At 45.7% G+C, this 20,855-nt stretch overlaps 1 protein-coding gene across 2 annotated transcripts in view; it reads left to right on the top strand.

The window, feature by feature from the left end:
• Positions 1 to 19,070, top strand: part of PRDX6 (peroxiredoxin 6) — a 28,605-nt gene extending 9,535 nt beyond the window's left edge. For both annotated transcript variants that reach the window (XM_019486516.2, XM_006276719.4), the window contains exons 2-5: positions 4,722 to 4,878; positions 11,078 to 11,224; positions 11,876 to 12,022; positions 18,086 to 19,070. In XM_019486516.2, coding sequence (XP_019342061.1) covers positions 4,722 to 4,878; positions 11,078 to 11,224; positions 11,876 to 12,022; positions 18,086 to 18,217 — 583 coding nt within the window. In that variant the 3' untranslated portion in view covers positions 18,218 to 19,070. The remainder of the gene's footprint in view (positions 1 to 4,721; positions 4,879 to 11,077; positions 11,225 to 11,875; positions 12,023 to 18,085) is intronic.
• Positions 19,071 to 20,855: the final 1,785 nt, after the last annotated feature.

The following is a 20,855-nucleotide window of genomic DNA, read 5'->3' as shown; positions in this document are numbered from 1 at the left end:
TGTTCCATGAAGTTTGTTTCCATAGGAGATATTTTCATGATCTACAGTACATCTCAGTGCATATAAAGTACCATATGGGTGAAGTGTTCATAGAGCGTAGACAAGTTGTCCCAACATTTGCCAACCCATGGGCAACAATGTTGAGCAGCAACAGTGCACTGTGGGCAGCATTTTACTCTGGGCTCCCTGTCAACCTGAATTTTAACTCTTTATTTCCATGGAACCATGAACAACATGGTGGGGACAGGGGGAGGGGAGGGAGCACAGTCTTGTAGGCAGTGGGTTACCCATGGATTAGGAACCGCTAGTCTGACCTATTCCTGGAACATACCAGATAGAACATGACAAGTACAGTAGGTAAGAAGCCTGAAGTCCTAGGCAGAAATATTTACTATTCAGCCTGCGTCTTCTTCCTTAATGCTCAGAGGGAACCTCTTTTAGTCTGAAATGCAAAGCCTTGAACCCCACTTCAGTATGTATATCTAAGGATAGTACGTTCTAGCATACACCATTTTAGTATTTGGAAAGAATAGGGTTTCCTACGGCTTTAATGAAACTGATGAATCATTCCAGACCAAAGGGTAAAGAAGAGATATTTCAAGTATCATTTTTGCTATTTAAGATGAGTAAACAAATTTGAGGAAGGACTGTGGAATGAATATGCCTTTTTAGAGCTGGCTCTTCCCAAGGGAAAATTCACAAGAATATTAATCTTTGCACTCTGTTCATAACAGCCTCAGCCCACAGAGCAACGTGACCGAAGTGAAAAAGAATCAGCAGTGCCAGTTTGTTCTATAATCTGTTGTATGATGTTTGTCTAGCTTAAATTGCACTAACAGGCATCTCAATAAACAATTGTTTACAGGTCAGGAATGACACAGCAGGCTCATGGCATTAAAATGCAGTAATTTTCCAAGGCAATCTGGTAGTATCAAGCTGGGAGAGACTTTAGAGTAAACAAAAAGGTCACTGCCAGTGTCAGGCATGTAGGCTGGTGCTTTGGACAGGGGCTACAATTAATCTGCCATTCCAGGAGAATCCATTGTGTTTGGGCTACAAGAAGAAAACATGTTGGATCTGGTGATGAAGGATGTGGTGATAGCTGTGCACAACTCATTCGGGCTGAAGACGCCTCTGTGCTGATAACTGGCTTTACAATGCTGTTGTGCTCTTTGGTCCAGGACAACCTGACAAGCCAAGTATGACAGTACAAACCCAGCTCAGCAGCACCCAGAGGGGGGCTGCTTGGAATAGTCCATCCTGTGAGGGAGCAATCAGTGGTATTGCAGAGCCTTTTCAGCATAGCCAAATCTATCATTACAAGAGGTGAAAGAAGGCTCTATGGTGCTTGAGGATGGATCTCCTCTCTGTGTAGCAGGGATTGGGAGCTGGATTCCCTTGCCAAATCTTAGTTTGAATCAATTCCTCAAAGGATGAGTTTCCACCTCTGTTAGCATGTTAGCTTTCAGTGCACAGCTAACCTGGACAGCTGGATTATAAGCCATTCTACCTCAATGAGCACAGGGAGCAGCTTGGGAGCAAAAAATCTGTTTTCTGCCTGGCCCCAACTGGCTTGTGGTTTCTTGAATCCTCAGGCTGCTTTAACATGAGTCTGGAACAGAATGTCAGGGAAGTGGGATTGATTAGTGATTCTTAACTTCTCTCCTCTTTCACCCAGGGCAGCACTCTAGACAGGAAAGTGTTGAGAAAGGGAGCCATCCTCTGCTCCAGTGATATGCTGCTGGCTGATACATGAGCAAGCAGTTGGGGAACCAGAGCTGTTCTCTTTGTGTCAGCATTGCAGCAAGCAGGCAAAGGGACAGCAGCTATCCAGTGTTCCTCTGTCTTACTGGGTCTTCTCCCAGTTTAGGAGCAGGTAGCAGGAGGGGAAGCAATGCTTCTCATTTCCTTCTCATAGCAGCGGGGGGTGGGGGGTATACAGAGTCAACACATGGTTCAGGGAACCTATTTTCTAATCAGGTACCAGAAATTCTACATATTGTAGATGCCATCATGGGCACAGGCTGGGCACCAGTGATTGAGCATGTGTAGCAGAGGATTGGGAACTGGATTCCCTTCCCAAATCTTAATTTGAATAAATTCCTCAAAGGATGAGTTTCCACCTCTGTCTTGCAAGGGCACTGAGCCTCAATTCATTAGTATGTCATAGTGCTTTGACCTCTTTGGACAGAAGGTTAATAGATACCTGCAAGGTATTATATGAAGTTGGGTTTAAGGCCTAGTGCAAGGATGGGCTATGCTGGAGTGCCTTAGTTCCTTGCTCAAAACCAAGCCCAGTCTGTTAGTGCATAGCTCTTTCTCTGTAGTTCTCACCATGCTTTCAGGGGCAGGTAAGTATCACTGTCCCCATTTTATAAAATGGCTTGATGGTAGAACTGAAGCAGGCAGTTAATTAAAGCAGAGGGGAAGAGTTACGTTTGGAAAAATGGAGATCCCCCTCTTGAGCAGAGATTCACAGTTACACACTGAAATAGTTTGCCCAAATTTGAGGACATGAGAAGGGGTGTCTGCTCAATTGACAGCAAGCTTGGAGATTGAAGTGACCCAGGCTTCCTGCGTGCGCTCACCTAGCCTGGGATGTTGTTTTATGATTCAGTCTCAACAGTTAGACTGATTTAAAGATCACACTTAGCATAAAAGGTGAGTGTCAAGACATTTTAATACTCTGGTGGTGGCAAAGTGTCTGGCTGCTTGTTCAGGAATAGACTTGTGGTCCACAAGGTTGGATCCCTGCAGGCATCCCTTCACTTCAGAATCTGTCATTGAGTGTCCAGGTACACCCCCTTAAAAGTGTTTTGCTTGGACTCCACAGCACCTGAGGGCATGTGGTTCTGTGTGGCTGACTCAGCTGAGATTAAGCAAAGGGAGCTCAATGTTAGGTTTATTTCCAGTTTGAAGTAGTTGCCCTGGATGCTTTCTTCTCAGTAAACCTGACACATTGTCTGCCTTGCCTGTCCCAGCAATTTGCCTTTTTCATATTTAAATGGTGCTACAGATCAATTTTGTAGCCATCAGTAAACAATGTACACTAACTTTATTGGCCGCAATAGTAGTTACATAGTAATTCAGGTTTAGTTGATCTACAATGTAACTAACTTGTTTTATCTTTTCAGTACAGCCAGGAAAAGACTTTTGTTTTATCATTAAACTCACTGTTTCCAAAGCTAATAAAGAAGAGCTTGCATAAACCATTTCAGACTAATAGATTTCAGCTCTGGGGTGGAAGAGAAGTTATGGAGTCATGGAGAAGCTGTGCTGCAAGGGACCTCCAGAGGTTATCTAGTCCTGCCCCCTGCCTAAGGCAAGATCGTTCCTATCCTATTATTAGTTTGTCCATTATCTAATCTATTAGCGAAACTACACAGTTGACCCTGACAATCGCAAGACATAACACCCTAGCCTGTCACAGGTAAAGCAGGGGGACAATGGTGGTCAACATTCTGCTGCTGCAAAGGCTGTTAAAATATATTTGAGAGATCCAAAGAAAAGAACTACACTCCCAGTACAAAGGAAGGCAACCCCCCCCCCCCCCCCCCAGTCCAGACCAATCTGACCATGAGGTGAAGAAATATTGTGTGGTAAACACTGCATACATGTTTCGGTTTAGGGTTTGTTGGTTATGCAGCTGCTGTGAAGGTGTTTTTGTAATACTTATGTAGGCTGTTTCCCAATAAGCCACACTTTGCAAACTGTCCTTTCCTTACCTAATGTATGGAATACTAGGTTGAGACTCAAGGAGACCAGGGGTCTATTCTCAATGCTGCTTGTGGCTTGCAGAGTGACTTTGACAAGTCATTTTTTCTTCTCTGGGCTTCAGTTTCCCTATCAGTGACATAGTTACGGTGGCATTGACCCTCTTTGTAAAGTGCTCTAAGGTCAGCCACTGAGAAATGATGTGTAGGATTGTAATCATTGCTCACAAAGGAAAGTAGATGCATCATCACATGCCAGCTGCTAACTATTGGTATCCCTGGTAACTGATTTATTTGAAGTCTGACCTTGTTAATAAATTACACTTTTGGAAATAGTGAATCAACATACTCGTACAAAATAGGATTAAGAGTAAGACCTAAGGCTGCCTTTTGAACACTGGCCTATAAATAGCTGTTTCCATTAGTGATACATAGCTAGGTGGAAAACTAACGTAAGGTGAACCATGAGATTGTAAATTAGCAGAGACTTCTGCAGTGTGTTTTACATTAAGGTGACTTGGTAACAAGAGTATTTTGGAAGTTGTTAGCTATAGGGGTATAATTTATTGTAGGGATAAATCCTGTTGTGTGTATGGTGACTCCTACTAACACACAAATGGAGTGATGCATTTGGAGGACAAGGGCAAGAACTGGGGGACCCTAGAGACTCCTATCTCTTTAGTTCTTTGGTTAATAAAACCTTCATGGTATCATGTGCCATCTTGGCCTCAGGCATCAAAGTTTATGTGAGGCACAGGATAGGACAGGAGAAATGAGAATAAACCAGGAGGGTAGCAGAAAAGCATTCTGAATCTCCAAAGGGTCATTATGAGCTCCCTGTACTTCAGGCCCCAAACAAGCTGCAGAGAAAGGAGCAGCAGCTCACTTAAGTGTGAGGCAGCTTCCAATATCCTTAGTATCTGCAGCTCTCTTAGTGCATCTGACGCTGGTTTCTAATCAGGAGGTTCACTCACCTCAATGCCATTTTCCATCTCTGTTCTCTTTTAGATGGGGCATTCTCTTCTCCCATCCCCGGGACTTCACCCCAGTCTGTACAACGGAGCTTGGCCGGGCAGCAAAGTTGGCACCTGAGTTCAGCAAGCGCAATGTTAAAATGATAGCCCTCTCTATTGACAGTGTCCAGGACCACCTCGCCTGGTGTAAGGTACTCTGGCAGCAGTGAACTGGGTATCTTTGTGTACGCGTGACATGCACTCAGCTGCCTGAATCACAGGCATACAGAAGTGATTTTGCTTTATAATTGAAGCAGACTAATGGATTAAAGCCTTTGACTGACAAACATCTTCCTCTCTAGCCCCAATTCTTTGTCTGAGAACCTGCGCTACTTGTGGTTTTTCTTATGACTCTCACTGCCACCTGATCAGTATACACAGCATTTTATTGAGGGCAGGTACTTGCAGTTTTGTAAGGCAGATGCTTGACTTAGCTGAGTTGGCCCTGCCCTCCCCTTCACTGTCCTTCAGGTGGCTGATTTATCAGGCTTTGAAGCTGAGACTTTGCCTGCACCTAGTGGGAGTGAGTTTGAAATGTATTGGGCTAGGACTGTTCAGGTTATATTAGCCATCTCATCTATTTTGCCTTAAGCACTCAGTATGGGCACACATATGTTAGTCCTTCCTATGGCAGAAAATTACTTCAAACTAGGAACTGGCCAGGAGGTATCTTCCTGATGCAAATGATTGGGATCCAAGTGATTTTGTCTGAGAATAGTCAGCCTGAGATCTGGATGGGACCTTAAGATGATAGACATGGTGGATAAGCAATGAAACACAGGTTTCTGATGTAATGTTAGGACAAGAGGGCTAACAACCCTTGGACATATAAACTGAGGAATACTGAATGCAAGTTGGGAGGCAGCATTGCTTCTGCACAATATATTAGTAAGACCATTGCTGCAATACTGTGTCCTAAAGCAAACATCAGGATATTGGAGAAGTTTCAGAAAAGAGCTCTCAGGGTGATTCTAGGTCTAGAAAACCTTCCTTGAAGTGGAGACTTGAAAAGTTCAGTCTGTTTAGCTTAGAATAGAAGAAAATCTGATTTTGTACAGACCAGCTTATTCTGCTAGGTGTTAGGTCACTGGCATCAGTCTGGTTATAAATGACCCTTTCCCAAGCTGTAATGTTCTTTTAGGTAGTCAGTTCTTTGATCCTTTTACCTTGTCTGATCACTGATAGTGGAATGCTCCATTGATCTGTATAGTTTCAGGCAAGTTCGGAGGTATGAAGTTGTCACATGCAGTGGGACCTTAAGATTTTATTCCTCAACCCAAACAGTCACTGCAGTAATTGCTAAAATCTGATGCTTGTCTTAACTAAGCAGGACTTAATCCTTCAGTTCTTTGTTGCCCAAAGCCACCCTATCATTAGAATCATCCAGAACTTAGGGAAAAGTCTGTCCATAGGGAAACTGAATGAGTTGCAGATGTTTGCTGTACTTGAAGGGTCTTTAGGAGGTTGGTGGCAATACAGGAAGGGAAGGCTGGCACAACTTGTAGTTGACTGGATTTAGTTAAAACTTCTAGGACGTTCCCTCCTTCCTTCAGGCATACCTTCCTCTGAATGATGATACTTACCTGGTCCAGAGTTAGGTATCAGCAAATTCAGTAAAAGCCTATCGAACCAGCGAGACAGGTTTAGAGAGGGATCTGTCTGGGAACTACCACTTCTATGTATTACTTTTTATGTAGTTGTATTTGTATGGAAACAGAACTGGCTCCCCAAACCAGAGCAGAGCTCTCCAAACCAAGTTCTGATCTGTGTGCTAACCAACCAGCTTTATTTCTCCTTTGTTTGCCTACTTTTATCTAGATGGTATAATATGGTAGTGAGGTTTTATTTCTGGGAGTTGTCAGCAGCTGTAAACAGATTACAGGGTTGTTATGTTAACCCATGATAGATACCATGATATATTCCTATATAAAAGAATTAGAGACATCTTATCATGGATTTCAGTTTTATTTTCCAGTTTTGATGGTGTGTTAGGTATTTGTGCTGTGAAGCTTCCTTTACTGAGAGCAGTAAAAATCCCCTCCTTTGACTCTGTAATCTGGCAGCTTCCTTATTGCTATATCTTTGATGTGCTAATGAGCTTTTGATCCAGAAATGGGTAAGGCCCAGGCCCCAGGCAGGAAGTGCATTGAAGTCTTTCCCCAGTCTCCTTGGATTGCTAAATAACTGTGAGTATTATCATAGTAGGGGTGCGGGCTACCCCCATTGGACTGAACTGAAGCCACTAAATGAAGTTATTGTAGTGTCGGCTGGACTTCTGCCAGATGCCACATAGGTTTAAATGAAAGTCCACAAAGCCATTTCTTTATCCATTAAACCCTTGGCTCCTGCCAAGTACATGTGATACGTAGCAATGTTAGAAACGTAGGCCTCAAGACTGTGCTGCTAAAAATAAACAGGCAGAAATGGTCAGCAGTGCACTGTACTTTACACTGCAAACTTCCAGTAGAGCAGTATTGTTTGTCCTGCAAAACTTTATGAAGTGCCTGGAGGTTTATACACGGTTGAGAAGAACAAAGGTAATTTCTGATCCAAACACTATTGATTTGACCACGTGGCGCTTTTAAAGCCCCAATATTTTTTTTTTGCAGGAAGCATCTCCTTGATGACACACACAGCAAGGCATATAGATGACCAAGAGGAAACTTAGGAGTTGCATTCAGGGATCTAGTGGTGTTTTAAGTCCAAAGACTCATAATTGACTCAGTGCACTTTCTAAATCCCTGGATGGAAAAGAACTTTGTTTATCAGTGCCAGTTCCTTCTAGCACTAGAGGTTCTTTATAGCATGCATGTTGTGTGTTCTTAGGCTCCCTGTGCCACTGGCTAAACAGACACTATAAGGAAGTCATTTGATCTTTTACCCCAAATACACCAACTGAAACACTGGGGGAGAAGCAGGAACCTTGCTGAAATGTCAGGGTTATATTTATAAAGCTTGTTCATTAGAAGCATGACTTTTTGCCAGAGTTGGGAGACCTAGTGAAAGGCTGTGGGACAATGGACACGTCATAGTATCAACCTCAAAAGCAGTTTACAGGCATTTTTCATCAGCTTAACTAGCAAGGTTTGGCTGAAAATGGGAAGGTGCATCAGTAGCTATTAAGCATGGGATTTAGAGATGCAGCCTCTGAATCAGAACTTTTTAGACCCTAAATTCTGGAGTCTGCAAGTAGGAAGGGAACAGTGGAAAAAACCCTGGTCAGACCCAGTTCACTCTCCCTTTTAGCATACACTGTCTGCCACTATGGAACACAGGATACTGGGCAAAATGGACCTGTAGTCTGACCCAGTAAATGACAGTTCTTATGTTCTCATCCTATACGGTTGATGGAAGGAGTAAGCTTCCTGCTTTACCCATCAGTCTCAAACTACACAGCTGGGTCACAAATCACCCACAGAGAAATTGCGTTGCTTGGTGGCTGACTGGTGAGTTGCATAGACAGTCAGTGACAGAACTGGGACAAGAACCCAAGTCTCTTGACTCTCAGTCTTTGCCTTCGCCCCACTGGGCTGCCTCCCAAAGCCTCTAGAAAGGAGGGTGGGTTGCTATATGCATATCCTCCTCCTGCCTCAGCAGAAAGAATCTTTTTCCTCACACTCCAGTTGGTTTGACTGTTGGTGTATTAACCATTGACCATCTCAAGGCAAGGCTAAACTGAAGTTGAGTCTGCTGCCATTTTAGGAAAGGAGACTTGAGGCAAGGTCAAGAGACATTATCTCTGCCTTCAGGACTTCCAGCCTAGTTCTGTATAGGATGTGAGCAGCATCAGCAACCTGACTGAGAAGGGTAGGAAAAAGGATGAGGTTTTGTACAGTAAAATTATGCAGCATTCAGCTCAGAAACACAATTGTTCTGAAACATTGTCTGCATAATATAAATGTTGACTGGATGAGGTGTCTGGAAGAAGCAAGTCTTGCAGAGTAGTGACTAAAGAAATCTTTCTGCCACACCCTCCCCCTACCCCTTGGCTTGCTTACAGACATGCTAGTGGTTTAACAGTACTCCACTTTTAAGAATTTTGGAGTCATTGCTACTCGATGTTTGAATTTAGCTGGAAAGAGTCTGCTGTGACCTACCACCAGAGGACCAGTACAGTGGCCAATGAAAGAAACCCACTAATATCAGCTACCTTTGACTGCTTTGACCCACCAGCTGGTACTTTCAAATAATGTCATCTCTTCCCTCCTTGCTCTTTCAAACTAGGCTGCTCTCTGTCATCCAAGAGGGGGTGGATGGGATAAAGAATGGAAACAGTCAATTTAGTCAAAGCCCTCTGTCTAAGTACATCATGAGACTTGTGTGCTGGAGAGAGAAACTGGGTCAGTGTCCTTGGCTAAGAAAGCCTATATTCTGGGAAAACAGTCAGCTTGCCTCAAATTTGTTTAAATGTTGCCAGTCACTCTGCTGATAGAGTTTTGAAATAGGAGCGCTGCCAAGCCATTGACTATCTTGTAGCAACATGAACTGCACCGTTAAGGCAAGTTGCCAAAAACTTTACTCGTACAGTTGAATGTAGCATTGGAGAGAGTTTGATAAATGGTTTGGCTAAATCCAAATCCCATCTTCAATGTCAGTTCCTGCTAAAAAAAAATTTAAAAAAATTATTCCATCTTAAATATGCCAGTATCATATTAGTTCATAAACCAGTTCATCCTGCATTGGTACTGAGCAGTAATAGTGCCATAGGCTTACGCATGATTATATTCCAAAAATCTAGTTTATGAAAACTGAAAATATGTCTTTCCTTGCCAAGTCTGGGTGCTGATTTATTTTTCCATGTTTCTAAGATTGTCCTTTTGCATTTCGAAGCAACCTTGCTTTGTAGAACTAGCCTTGCTTGTTCTACTATCCCAAAGATCAAAAGATGTCTAGCGCTGGAGGTGGGTGTGGCTGATGGATAGGTGGAAAATGTAAACAGAACTTCGAAGGCCTGTTCCCAATGTTAGTGAAGCTGTATCACAAAAATGAGTTCCAAATCATCTGTTTTAATTTATTCAGAGTAATTTATTCTTGGTCATCTTGCTGTATGCAAATTTGGTTAGGGAGCAGAGCTTCATTTACTAGAAGCTAGTCTTGAATCCTTTGATCAGCAGTATACAAGCTGCTGAAGCTGACATGGGTTGCACCTCATTAAGCCAGGCCTAAATTTAGCCCTAGTTGGTAACTAGGCCTTGTAATGGCAAGAGCAGTTCTCAGACTTGAAGTCCCAGGAATGAGGTGTTGAATGCTCAATATCTGATCCTAAATTTTCTTGTAGCTCCATATCTGTTTCATGCTTCACAAACCTTTACACCAATGGTTCTGAACCCATGGGTTGCATATGTCTCAATCAACACATTGCTGTGCCCCATGTGACATCCCAGTAAATGGATACACAGGAAGTAAGTTGTGTAGGTGCAGCCTACATAACACATTGAGAGCTGCAAGTGTGGCCCATTTTGGCAAATAGGTTGCGAACCACTGCCTCTTGCCTTAGGGCTTATGCCAGTCGCTGACAATTAGGTCAGGATGAGACCTGGTGTGATGACCCAACTGGTAGGGGAGCTCCTGCATGGTACAGTGAGGGGAGGTGTATTCCAGGAGGCCCACAGCTTGTCCTGGTGCAGCGTTAGGCCCCTGTCCACTTACAAGTTAGAAGGAAGGATTCCCTCCTGCTGAGCAGCAATTTACTTCAGTCAGAGTAAAGGAGAAGCAGGTCTGGACTCACTAGCTATGCAGGCCTCCAGCACTGAGTATGACTGAGTGATAAATGGTGAGCTTGTGACCCTTACACAAGCCCCAGTGAATAATCCAGTCTCTGCTAAAGGGCAGAGGTTATCGTGGTAAACAGTCTCATTTGTATAATCCTTGTCAGTGCTGGGGAAGGCGATGGCATCTCTTCTTGCATGTGCAATCTTACCTTGAGGCTCTCATGTCCAGCTGGCAAGTAGGCCCAGGCAGTGGCTAGTAGAAAAACAGGAGAGGTCATAGGGGCCTGGGGGGCACCTGTGGTACCAGGGAGAGCAGACAAACAACTTCTGAGTGCTTCTCACCACTAATGCATCGTAACTGTGTTCCTGTATCCCTCTTCCATCACCTTCTTTCCAAAGCCACTCCTGATGATTTCCTTTGTTTCACAAGGAGTCCCAATAGCACTGGGATGTGGCTTCAGGGTCCCCCGCTACCCCCAACATGCACACAGACCTAGGGCAGAATCTGCATGTCCTCACCTCTGCTACTCCCAGCCGAGCACATTCATGTGCACTTAAGCATTTTGTGGAACACGTTCCCCAATATTCTTCTTCAGAGTCATGAGCATCCATGTGGCTTCTCTCCCTTCCCTTCCTCCAGGATATAAATGCATACAATGGCAATGAGCCCACAGAGAAACTGCCTTTTCCAATCATTGCTGATGCAAATCGGGAGCTCTCAGTCCAGCTGGGCATGCTGGACCCAGATGAGCGGGACAAGGATGGCCTGCCTCTGACAGCACGTGTTGTGAGTATCAACTGCATGCTTGGACCCATGCTCCAGCAGACTACAGTCTTCTCTTAGCCCTTCTTCCAGCATAGGACACTGCAGCAGTGGAAGCCCTAGTGTAGACCAGGTGTGAATGCACTGCCACCTAGCTATGCTCTGAACAGAGATAGACAATCGGGACAATCTGTGCGTTGCATCCAATAACTGAACATGAAATACAGACACAGTCCCTGGAGCAGGGATGGGAACCCAGGTCTTTCACCCTTCTAGGCAAGTGTCTTAACCATACTCAGGCTGGTGCTTGTGTAATTTTTCTCTGAAATAGAATTAAATTCATTCCAGAAAGATATGAGATGCTTTACAAATGTAAACTGTGACCTTTCTTTTGCATGTGGGTACCCATTTTTGTCCAAAATTGATGATCATGCCACTTATAATAAAAAATGGCACCATACCTGTAGATGGCACTTGCTGTCTGTACCCAAGCCTTCAGTCTAAAATGGATGAGGTGCAGGACAGCTTTCCTGGACAGGCAGAGCCATGGGGCCTATTAGTGGTAAGAACAGAGGAAGGCTTGCTTAGACAAAGGTACTGGGGTGCATGTAAATTCAGGTCAGCCCTTGAATTCACATTTCCTGAGCATCCTTCTTACATCTCTTTGCTGTACAGGTGTTTATTTTTGGCCCAGATAAGAAACTGAAGCTGTCTGTCCTCTACCCAGCAACCACTGGCAGGAACTTTGATGAGATCCTCCGAGTAGTGGATTCTCTACAGCTGACAGCGTACAAGAAGGTTGCTACCCCAGTGGACTGGAAGGTATGTGGCTGTATAGAAATCAGTGACCAAGTGAGGCTTAGTGCATAGTGAATACACAGAGATATAGTTCTAAGAGATCCTTTGCACCATGGGCAAACTGCAAGCGGAGGAGCTGAGAAGGGTGCTTATTAGGCCTGTGCAAAGCAGCTAGTATTTGCTTCGGATTCAGCCAATAGTGATTCAATTCAGTGATTTGAATCACTGTCCTGATTCGATTCGGCCGAATCTGATTTAGAGATTCGGCAGCCAGGCCAGGTTCATCCCCCACCCCTCTCTCAGCCCGACAATGGCTCCCCCACCTGCCTCAGCTCCCAACACTTGGGGGGAAATAAAAGCCCTGGCTCAGCAGGAGCTCCTGAGCAGGAGGGGCAATCCCCACGCTGCACCATTTCCCCCCCCCACTTCCCAAACTCCCCTCTGTGGGTGCCCCTCACAGGACACCTCCAGCCCTTTAAGAAAAAAAAAACCTGAAGAAACTCCAGGACTCTCCGCTCCTGGGGGTAATCCCTGCACCACATGGGGGATTCTGCATGAGCCCCCGAAGCCTCAAGGCTGCACCAGGAGCAGAGTGTCCCGGGACATTTCTTGGCTTTTTTTTTTTTTCTTAAAGGGCCAGAGCCCCGGCAGGCAGGGCAGCTGTAGGGGGGCTCATGCCGAGCTCCCCATGCAGTGGGGGCAGTGGGGATCACCCCTCTGCCTGGCAGCACCTAGTGATCACCGGAGCTTTTTTTTAAAGTACTGGGAGCTGGGGCAGTTGTGAGTTGGGGGTTGTGGGGGCTGGCAGGGGTCCCCCCCATGGTCCCCCCCCCCCTAACACTTACCAGCTCGGAGTGGCTGCAGCTGCCTGCTGCAGCCACCAGGGACTGTCTGAATCATCAAAACTCTCCAAATCTTTGCCAAAGATTCAGAGAGCTTTGAACCGATTTGGACCTTTAAATTGGTCCCCTGATTCGATTCGGAGATTTGGCCACCGAATCGGGCCAAATCTCCTCCGAATCGAATCACCACCCAAAGCTTTGCACAGGCCTAGTTATGGTTAGAAAGGGACCCTTGAAAAGGTATTACTCCCCATGTTTGTCTATGAAGAGTCTGGTTACTAAGTTACTATTCCTCTTCCTCATCAGTAGGTGAGTTCTGTGGAATGTAAGCCAAATGAGTCTCATTTTGCTCATCCATAATAAATAGGATTGCTAACAAGTGCCAGTTTCCTGGATAAAACTCTGCCTTCAGTTTCACTGGGTTAAAAATCAGCCTCACTCGTAAATGACAAACTGAATCTGGAGCCATGAAGTGCTGATAAATGTGAAATCTTGCAAGAGGCATTTTTGCCTGTTTTTTCACTTCACCTTTCTCTAAGGGAATACTGGTACATGTGTTGCTGTTACTCTTTAAGAGAGCAGTCACCCTTTTTTCCAAGGTGTTTACACCTCTGATCACTTCTCCTAATGAAAAAACATCCTCATTGCAAAGGGTAGCTGTGTTCAGTTTTTATTAACTAAAGTGCACTCTCCTGATTTACATAATGCCTGGAGGACTGTCTGCCTGTCTTAGTTAAGAAGTAATTTATTTACAATTCCATTGAATACTGTTGTGGATCATCAATGTTTTGCAGTGACATCTTCTGGTACAGGTAACAAATCACTGTCTGCCTGTGGGCAGCCTTCTTGCTTTTTGCTTCTAATGAACGGGTTGGAGTTTTATTGTCCTCAGAATCCAGAGTGCAAACTGATAACCTGGACAGACTTAATGTTTAAAGTTGTATAAAGCATTTTAAAAATTGAGCTGATAGATGATACACAGTGTTATAGTACTACAGATCAGCTCAAATCATATCAAGAATGGCCCTAGATGAAACAATATAACCCTGAAGTGTTCTTCACAGTAATACTTTAGCTGACAAGCAGCTGTATGTCTGTATACTACTGAAACAAAGCAAATTAAAAGTTCTTAAAAAGGGGAGGGGAAGGGTAGAATTCAAAGCACTTCATATGCATGTCTGCCCATACTGCTAAATTTCTGACACGCGTGGAATGTTGATTTAGTTTAAACACTTCAGGCCAATGTCTCTGGGGTGGGAAGGAATAGCCACAAAAAAGATGGATGACTATCCCATGTAGCTGTGGCTTGCAGGAAAAATATCAGGTGAAGTTCTAAAGGCCCCCTCTACATGTTATAGGTATTGTGCAATTAACAGGTTAATTGCTCAATTACCTTGAAACCAGCTACACATGCAAAGTGCCTATAATGCCATAAATAGCTCTAACCAGTTATAAAGTTAGACCCCAAAAATGTGTACTAATTAGGAGTGCACCGATAGAGACTTTTTGGGCCGATACTGATAGCCGATTTTTAAGGAGCCATATCGCCTGATACTGATTTGATTTCAATATGCAGCCCCACAGCCTGGAGAGCGGTGTCAGGCTGATAAGTCTGGTGTGGGGGAAGGAGTGGTGGGAGGGAAAGATGAGGATGGGGGGCAGATCAAGGCCCCCACAGCCAGGGAGGGAGTGGGGCAGGGGCAGATGCTGCCCAGCTGGGGCGCAGCAGGACGCAAGATGGAGCCACGGCTCATCTGGGGGGGGTGGCATGGCTCCTACTGCTATGTGCACCCTGGGAGAGCATGGGGGCGTGTACCCCTGGATTTGGGGCTGGGGCTGCACCAGGCTCTTCCTGGTGTGGGGCTGGGCCAGGCTGCGCTTGGGTAGGGCAGCAGCAGCAGTGGGTAGGGGTTATGGGTCGGGCCACAGCCCCCAAATTTGCCATAGCTCCCCTCCCACTGCCACCCAGTCCCAAATGCAGTGCAGCCCCTCACTGGGAAGAGCCTGGAGCAGCTCATGGCCCTCGCCCCACACACAGATCCAGGAGCACATGCCCCCCCATGCCCTCCCAGGATGTGCGCAGCAGTGGAAGCCGCCTGCATCCCCTGGATGAGCTGGGGCTTCAATGTGCCCTCCCCCAACACCCCTTCCCCTATAACAGACTTACCAGCCAGATGCTGTTCTCCACACTGCAGGCTGTGCTCACGGCCACGTACATACTGCGGCTATGTGCATATGCATAGGGCATTTATTGGCCACATGAGGCAAAAAAAGCCGATTTCTGATACTGTCAATTTTCCCTATATCGGTGCTGATCTGATATGGGGCCAACGTATTGGTGCACTTTTAGTACTAACTTTATAGCTGGTTGCTATTGTTATTGAGCTTTAATTTGCAAGTGTATCAGGGTCTCCCCTGTGGCTGGAAGTCCTGCAGTGATGCGGCTGGGAGCTGCATCATTGTATTGACTCCGAGGCGCAGGGGTGCACTATACCCAGCCAGGGTTGGAAATCCTGCAACTGAGGGAACTCTCAGCCCTGGCAGCTGTGGACACTGGGTCCCAGCAGCTGCAGGGTGCAGCTGTGATCTCCCAGCCTTGGAAATTTCATACACCCTCAAGAGTGGAAGAACTTGGCAGCTGCTTCATACACTCCTGCAGCTGGGAGATCACAGCAGCCTGAAACTCCCAACCCCAGGGGCTTCATGCATCCACAGGGCTGGGAGATCACAACAGATGCTGAGGGGGCTCCCAGTCACAGGAGATTGCTTTCTGCCAGAGCCTGGGATCATGTGGCATGGCAGGAGGTGCAGTTGTGTGGATTGTACATTAGATACCATGCACCTTTACCTGCACATGCATTTGTTTGGGCCCCTCTACAAGTTATGTTATGCGGCATTTATATATGGTAGGATCCAGGTATAAGCATGCCTTAGGAAAGCCCAGGTCAGCAATAGTGTGTGTGCATCTTGTTTAGTTATAAGCACATTTCTACCTTTGTGACAATGTGTTATCCAAAGACAGTCAGCATTGTGTACTAGCAGTAATAAAGCAGTAAACTGCTATAGTATTTTTCTTGTAAGTTGGCTGGGAGGTTTGCAGATTGTTTCCAGGACTCTTAACATCTTGGGATTCATGGTAGGCCACCAGCTTTTATTAGAATCACTGGTTATTAACAAAGTGCTCTGCCCAATGCAATTCTAATAAAAGGCAGACGCAGTCCATACAAGTTGTGTGTGTGCATCTGATAGCAAAAAATGAGCAACAGTTCTTTGAAATTGCATTGCAGGTAACTTGTGCACCCTTCCAGCCCCTTACAATCTATGAATCATGTGTCATTGTTACAGCACTGGTGAAGGAAAGGCAAAGTTATATACATATAAGGTGCTTCTGATATAAGCACACCAACCTTCCTCCCCAAGGGCTGTGCTTATTACCCAATTTCTGCTGTATCAGAACTCAGCTTCCTAAAAGGATTGAGTTTGGCCCTCTAAACTCAGGGGGATAGACCCAGTATCACCAGACACTTCTGAAATTGTAGAGTATGGTGCTCAGCATATTCTTGTGACATCCGATGCGGTGTACCTCTGTGCAAAACTCGACTGTTTCTGTACCATTTTTATTGCTGGTGCATTCAAGAAACGCTCAGAAAACCAGAACAAAACAGTTTGCTTTATTTCCCTGGGGCACAAGCCTTGGTAGGAGACTCATTATGAGGTGGAGGAGAAAGCTGCTTTTGAGATTACGCCAGTTCATGGGGTGTCCAGCCTCCTGCAGCACTGTTCTCTTCCAGACCTTAGTGACGATTGACTTCCCCCCACTTGAGCACTGCACACATTGCATTGGGTGGGAAATAAAATCAGCTCACAGAAAGCATAAAGGTAGGGCTGGAGGGAACCTTTATCTCACCACCTGCCTGCCAGTTGCTTATCAGGCTGCACCCTCCTCCCTCTTGTTTTTGGTGTTATTAGTTTGCACAATGGGCCTGCCAAATTTGCATGTTAATGATTGGCACCTGCTTCAGCTCACAGGTCTGGTCAGTACCCCATGCTGGGCACTTACAGGATTGCAGCTACTACATTCCTTCATGCACTTCAAACCTGAACAGGGTCTGGCTTGTGGCCTTATTCTCACTCTCAGGATACAAACTGTGCAGCACTCTCCACTGAGAGCAGAGAGCCCACAGTCCAATTGACTGTGCCCCTGGAGACAGATTGCTCAGACTCCCTCACCTCCACATAACTTAAGCCCATCCTTTCCCAGGGATCACTGCTACCTGGTTCCTGGGTTTATTCTTCAGGAGTTTGCAATAGGTATAAGTCGGCTTCTATGGGCCTTGCTCAGGAGCTCCACGTTTGCTGAGTGACATGAGAATAACAAAAATCTAGACAGGTATCGTGCTCTGCATCCTTCGCATCCCTTCTGCTCACTCACCCTTCTCATGAGAATCCAAAGGCCCTGCCTGTATTCAGGACAGCAGGGTCCCCTCCTTCCACTATGAAGCTCCAGCAGAAACTTGCATTACATTAAGATAGCAAAATACTCTTCAGAGTTAGAGCATCCCCACTCCACCCTGTCTGTAGACCTCCTGATCTGAACCAACCCTGCAGCCCTCCAGCAGGTGTTACTAGTGACCTCTCACCTAGGAGGACTGGCTCCATAAGGAAGGAGAGAGCCTACTGTTAGAGCAATTGCATGAGATTGGGAGCATTCCTAAGTTAATAAACCTCCCTTGTTAGCCCTGTGCCTCCACTCCTTAGTATTTTAGCCCCAAATGGAGGTAAAAGAACAAGAGAGGAGCAGCTTGTACAGAGTTGTACATTCAAATGGCATTTGCAGCATGGTGAAGACATAGTTCACCCACCACCATTCAGAAGCTGGATGGGCAGAGTCCCCACGTTATCACATAGGTCTGACGCATTTGAATCACTGCCAAGGTCACCCCAGGGGTTGTCACAGCAGGGCACATAGTTTCTTCTTTCTGGCAGCAGCACTGTATGTGCCAGCTCCGTCTTTTCATACTTCTGCCTCAGAGTGGGGCTATACTTTCTTGTGGCAGGGGAAGCTTAACCTTCCACTGTTTCTCATAGGAGAGTCACTTTACTTAGTGATTGAGGTTTAAATTTTGTTTAAAAATTAATAGAGCATTGGTGGGAGGGCTGATGCTTTGCTGTGTACAGCTGATGTTCTGCAAGGCCAGCAGCCTGCTTTGCTTCACTAAAGCATCTTCTATCTGTTTCCTGCCAGCCTGACACCAGCGTCATGGTTATTCCCAGCTTACCTGATGATGAGGCCAAAAAACTCTTCCCTGCAGGCATCTTCACCAAGGAACTCCCGTCGGGCAAGAAGTACCTCCGTTATACCCCCCACCCCAAGTGATGGAATCTGCTTGCTGGACTGCTGATCATGTGGCTTCATTAGATTGGTTCTTTTGGCATGCCCAAAGCATACTGGAGGGCATGAGGGGGCTCTGGGGAATAGATATCCTACTAGGTAAACCCAATACCTCCTGTCCTCGCCTTCCTTTCTGAACACGGGTGTTAGCTGTCTCACTGCACTCCCTTGCAGCTGGCTCCAAGTTGCGACTCAAGTCACAACAGATGCTTGGTTCTCTTAAGCCATGCGATCAGCAGTCTCATATTGTCTGTGCTTGAGACAAGCTGGCTGGTGGCATTACATTCATGTGAAGTCTTGATTTTTAAATTAAACCAGTCACCCACTTTTTTTTTGCCCCACATGTCCCTTTTATAAGGCAGAAATGAATGAGAATTGCTAACTGAGGAGGAGGGTGAGAGTTACCTAAGTGGTAAATTTTCAGGTGGTTGGGTGTGTCCCAATAAAATACCAGTTCTAGGGCAGGGGTGAAGTTATTCAGGCTGCAAAGGTAGATTCCATTACACAGCAATCAGCAGATAAGGAACCCCTGGGTGATATGGACCACGTGGGTATCTATAGCTGAGCTGTAGACACTGCTCTCTTGCAACAGTCAAATGCTGGATAAGGCAGGATCCCACCTGCTATGTGCCTTTTGAACAAAAGTTTGTTAATCAGAAGTTTCCCTTTTGAGAATTCCACTGCTGAAGCCTATGCTGAAGATGAGCTACAGAGCCAAGGCTTTATTACAGAGCTGTTTCTCTTGGGTTGGACTGGGTTGGGGTTTTTTTTGTTTGCTTGCAATTGCTTGATTTCGCTTTTTTTTCAGTCCAGCAAATAAACCATCCTTTCCTGGTAACATGCAGTCTTTGTCTTCTGTTCTTTCCCTTAGCAGTCAGTTATATACTGTATTAGTGCTACAGCATACCAAGGGCCCTTTTTACATTTGTCCTGATCTGCTCTAGCAGTGCAAGATCTGAGCACATCTCTGGGTGCCAGCCCATTGTCAATTGCCCTTGTAACCACTGTCAATGAAGTGTTATCTTGGCAAATGAAAGCCACAGAGCTATGTTACCATAAGTAAACTTCAGTCTGCCCCCTGAGCTACTGGGCTACGTGCGTTTCTACAGCTGTTTTGTAACTGAATCCATGACAGAAAATGCAGGGTCATCACAAACTAAAAGGGGCCTCCTGGACAAGAGCCCAGTCTCCTGTGTTCTCAGACTATCCATTGTCCAGTAGGCTCACAAGATCATCCACTTGGACCCCTCTCAGTCACCACAGTCACAAAAGACCCCTATGTAATGCCACTGGTGGAGATCAAGGTAAATAAGGACACTGCCAATACCTTGCTGCAAATTAAGCAAATAGGTGTTTGACAATTTTCCAAGTCCAAGAACTGGTGCACTACACAAACTCTGCTGTTAAATGTCCGCTGCTTCAAAGGAAGGAGGGTGTGTGTGTGTGCACATACGTGCACATAAATGCTCACACACGCACTCCCCTGCTCGCACCCAGCCCAGAAGCCAGAAAGTATTCCTGGAGGAAAAAGAAAGTGTTGTCCCCTCAAGGCAATCAGCAGAAGCCCTGAAGCAGGGATTTAACAGACACCTTCTGCAGGGAGAGAGTTTCTTTTCAAGCCTATCGGGGGATCCCAAATATTTGAATCTATGTATTGCCCATGCTGACTATTGTGGGTCTACCGAATTCACAATTTTGCAGAAACTCAGGAATCCAGGATTGTCTGCCAAAGCAACTTAAAAAATAACATAAAAATAAAATGCTGGCTTCCACAGTCCTTGCTTCCACAGCCTGGCCTCACAGCCTGCCCATCCACCCAAGGGTAGAAGGTGCTGGCTGGTGGGGCAGCACAAAGGGCAGCAGACAAGATGGTAGCTGCCCCCTTGTACCTCATCCCCTGCCAGGGCCTCTCCACCAACCAGCACCAAGGAGCAGGGCTGGTGGAGCACATCTGGGAAATATCTGTGAAATTTGCTTTTTTTTTAATGCTGTGACCGGCCAGCCTGCCTGAGGGCATTCTCTTCCATGTAGGAAAACATCTGCAAATTCTCTCAATTAAAGAATCATGACCTCTGGAAGTCATCTCAAAGCAGGACCATCTCCAACTAGATCACTTCAGCCAAGGCTTTGTTTACCACATTCCCGCATGTGTGAATGTGCCCTTTGAGTCTGCATTGCAGGAGAGCCCACTGTAATACACGTTCCATATAACTCAAGCCCTAGTCAGAAGCAGCATGCAAGACCTGATCAGACCATGTGGGCACTTGGCTCTATTTGCCAGTATGTGTATTGCTGCAGGACTTCTAGAAATCTCAGCTGAGGAATTATTTCACAATGAAGGTGTGTTTCACAATGACTGCATGCGTTTGTTGGAAAAGGGAGGGCACAGTCCCATACACGCCAGGTCATAGTCCATGGATGCATTTCCATTGCCCGTACTAAATCCTGAAGGTGAAAAATTCCATTTGGAACAAAGTTAGCCTCCCTCAGCTTAGGGATGCAATGTCAGCCATGTGTAGTACTTGTGTAGCCTCTGGAAGAGCGCAAAGTGTAAGCCCTGGCCATCTCCAAACTATAAGCCCTGGTCAAAGGCACATATCAGGACAACTTAAGTCTGTGACTG

The sequence above is a fragment of the Alligator mississippiensis genome, chromosome 5 (assembly GCF_030867095.1).
Source record: "Alligator mississippiensis isolate rAllMis1 chromosome 5, rAllMis1, whole genome shotgun sequence".
NCBI lineage: Eukaryota > Metazoa > Chordata > Crocodylia > Alligatoridae > Alligator > Alligator mississippiensis.
This window is presented reverse-complemented; position numbering and strand designations above follow the sequence as displayed.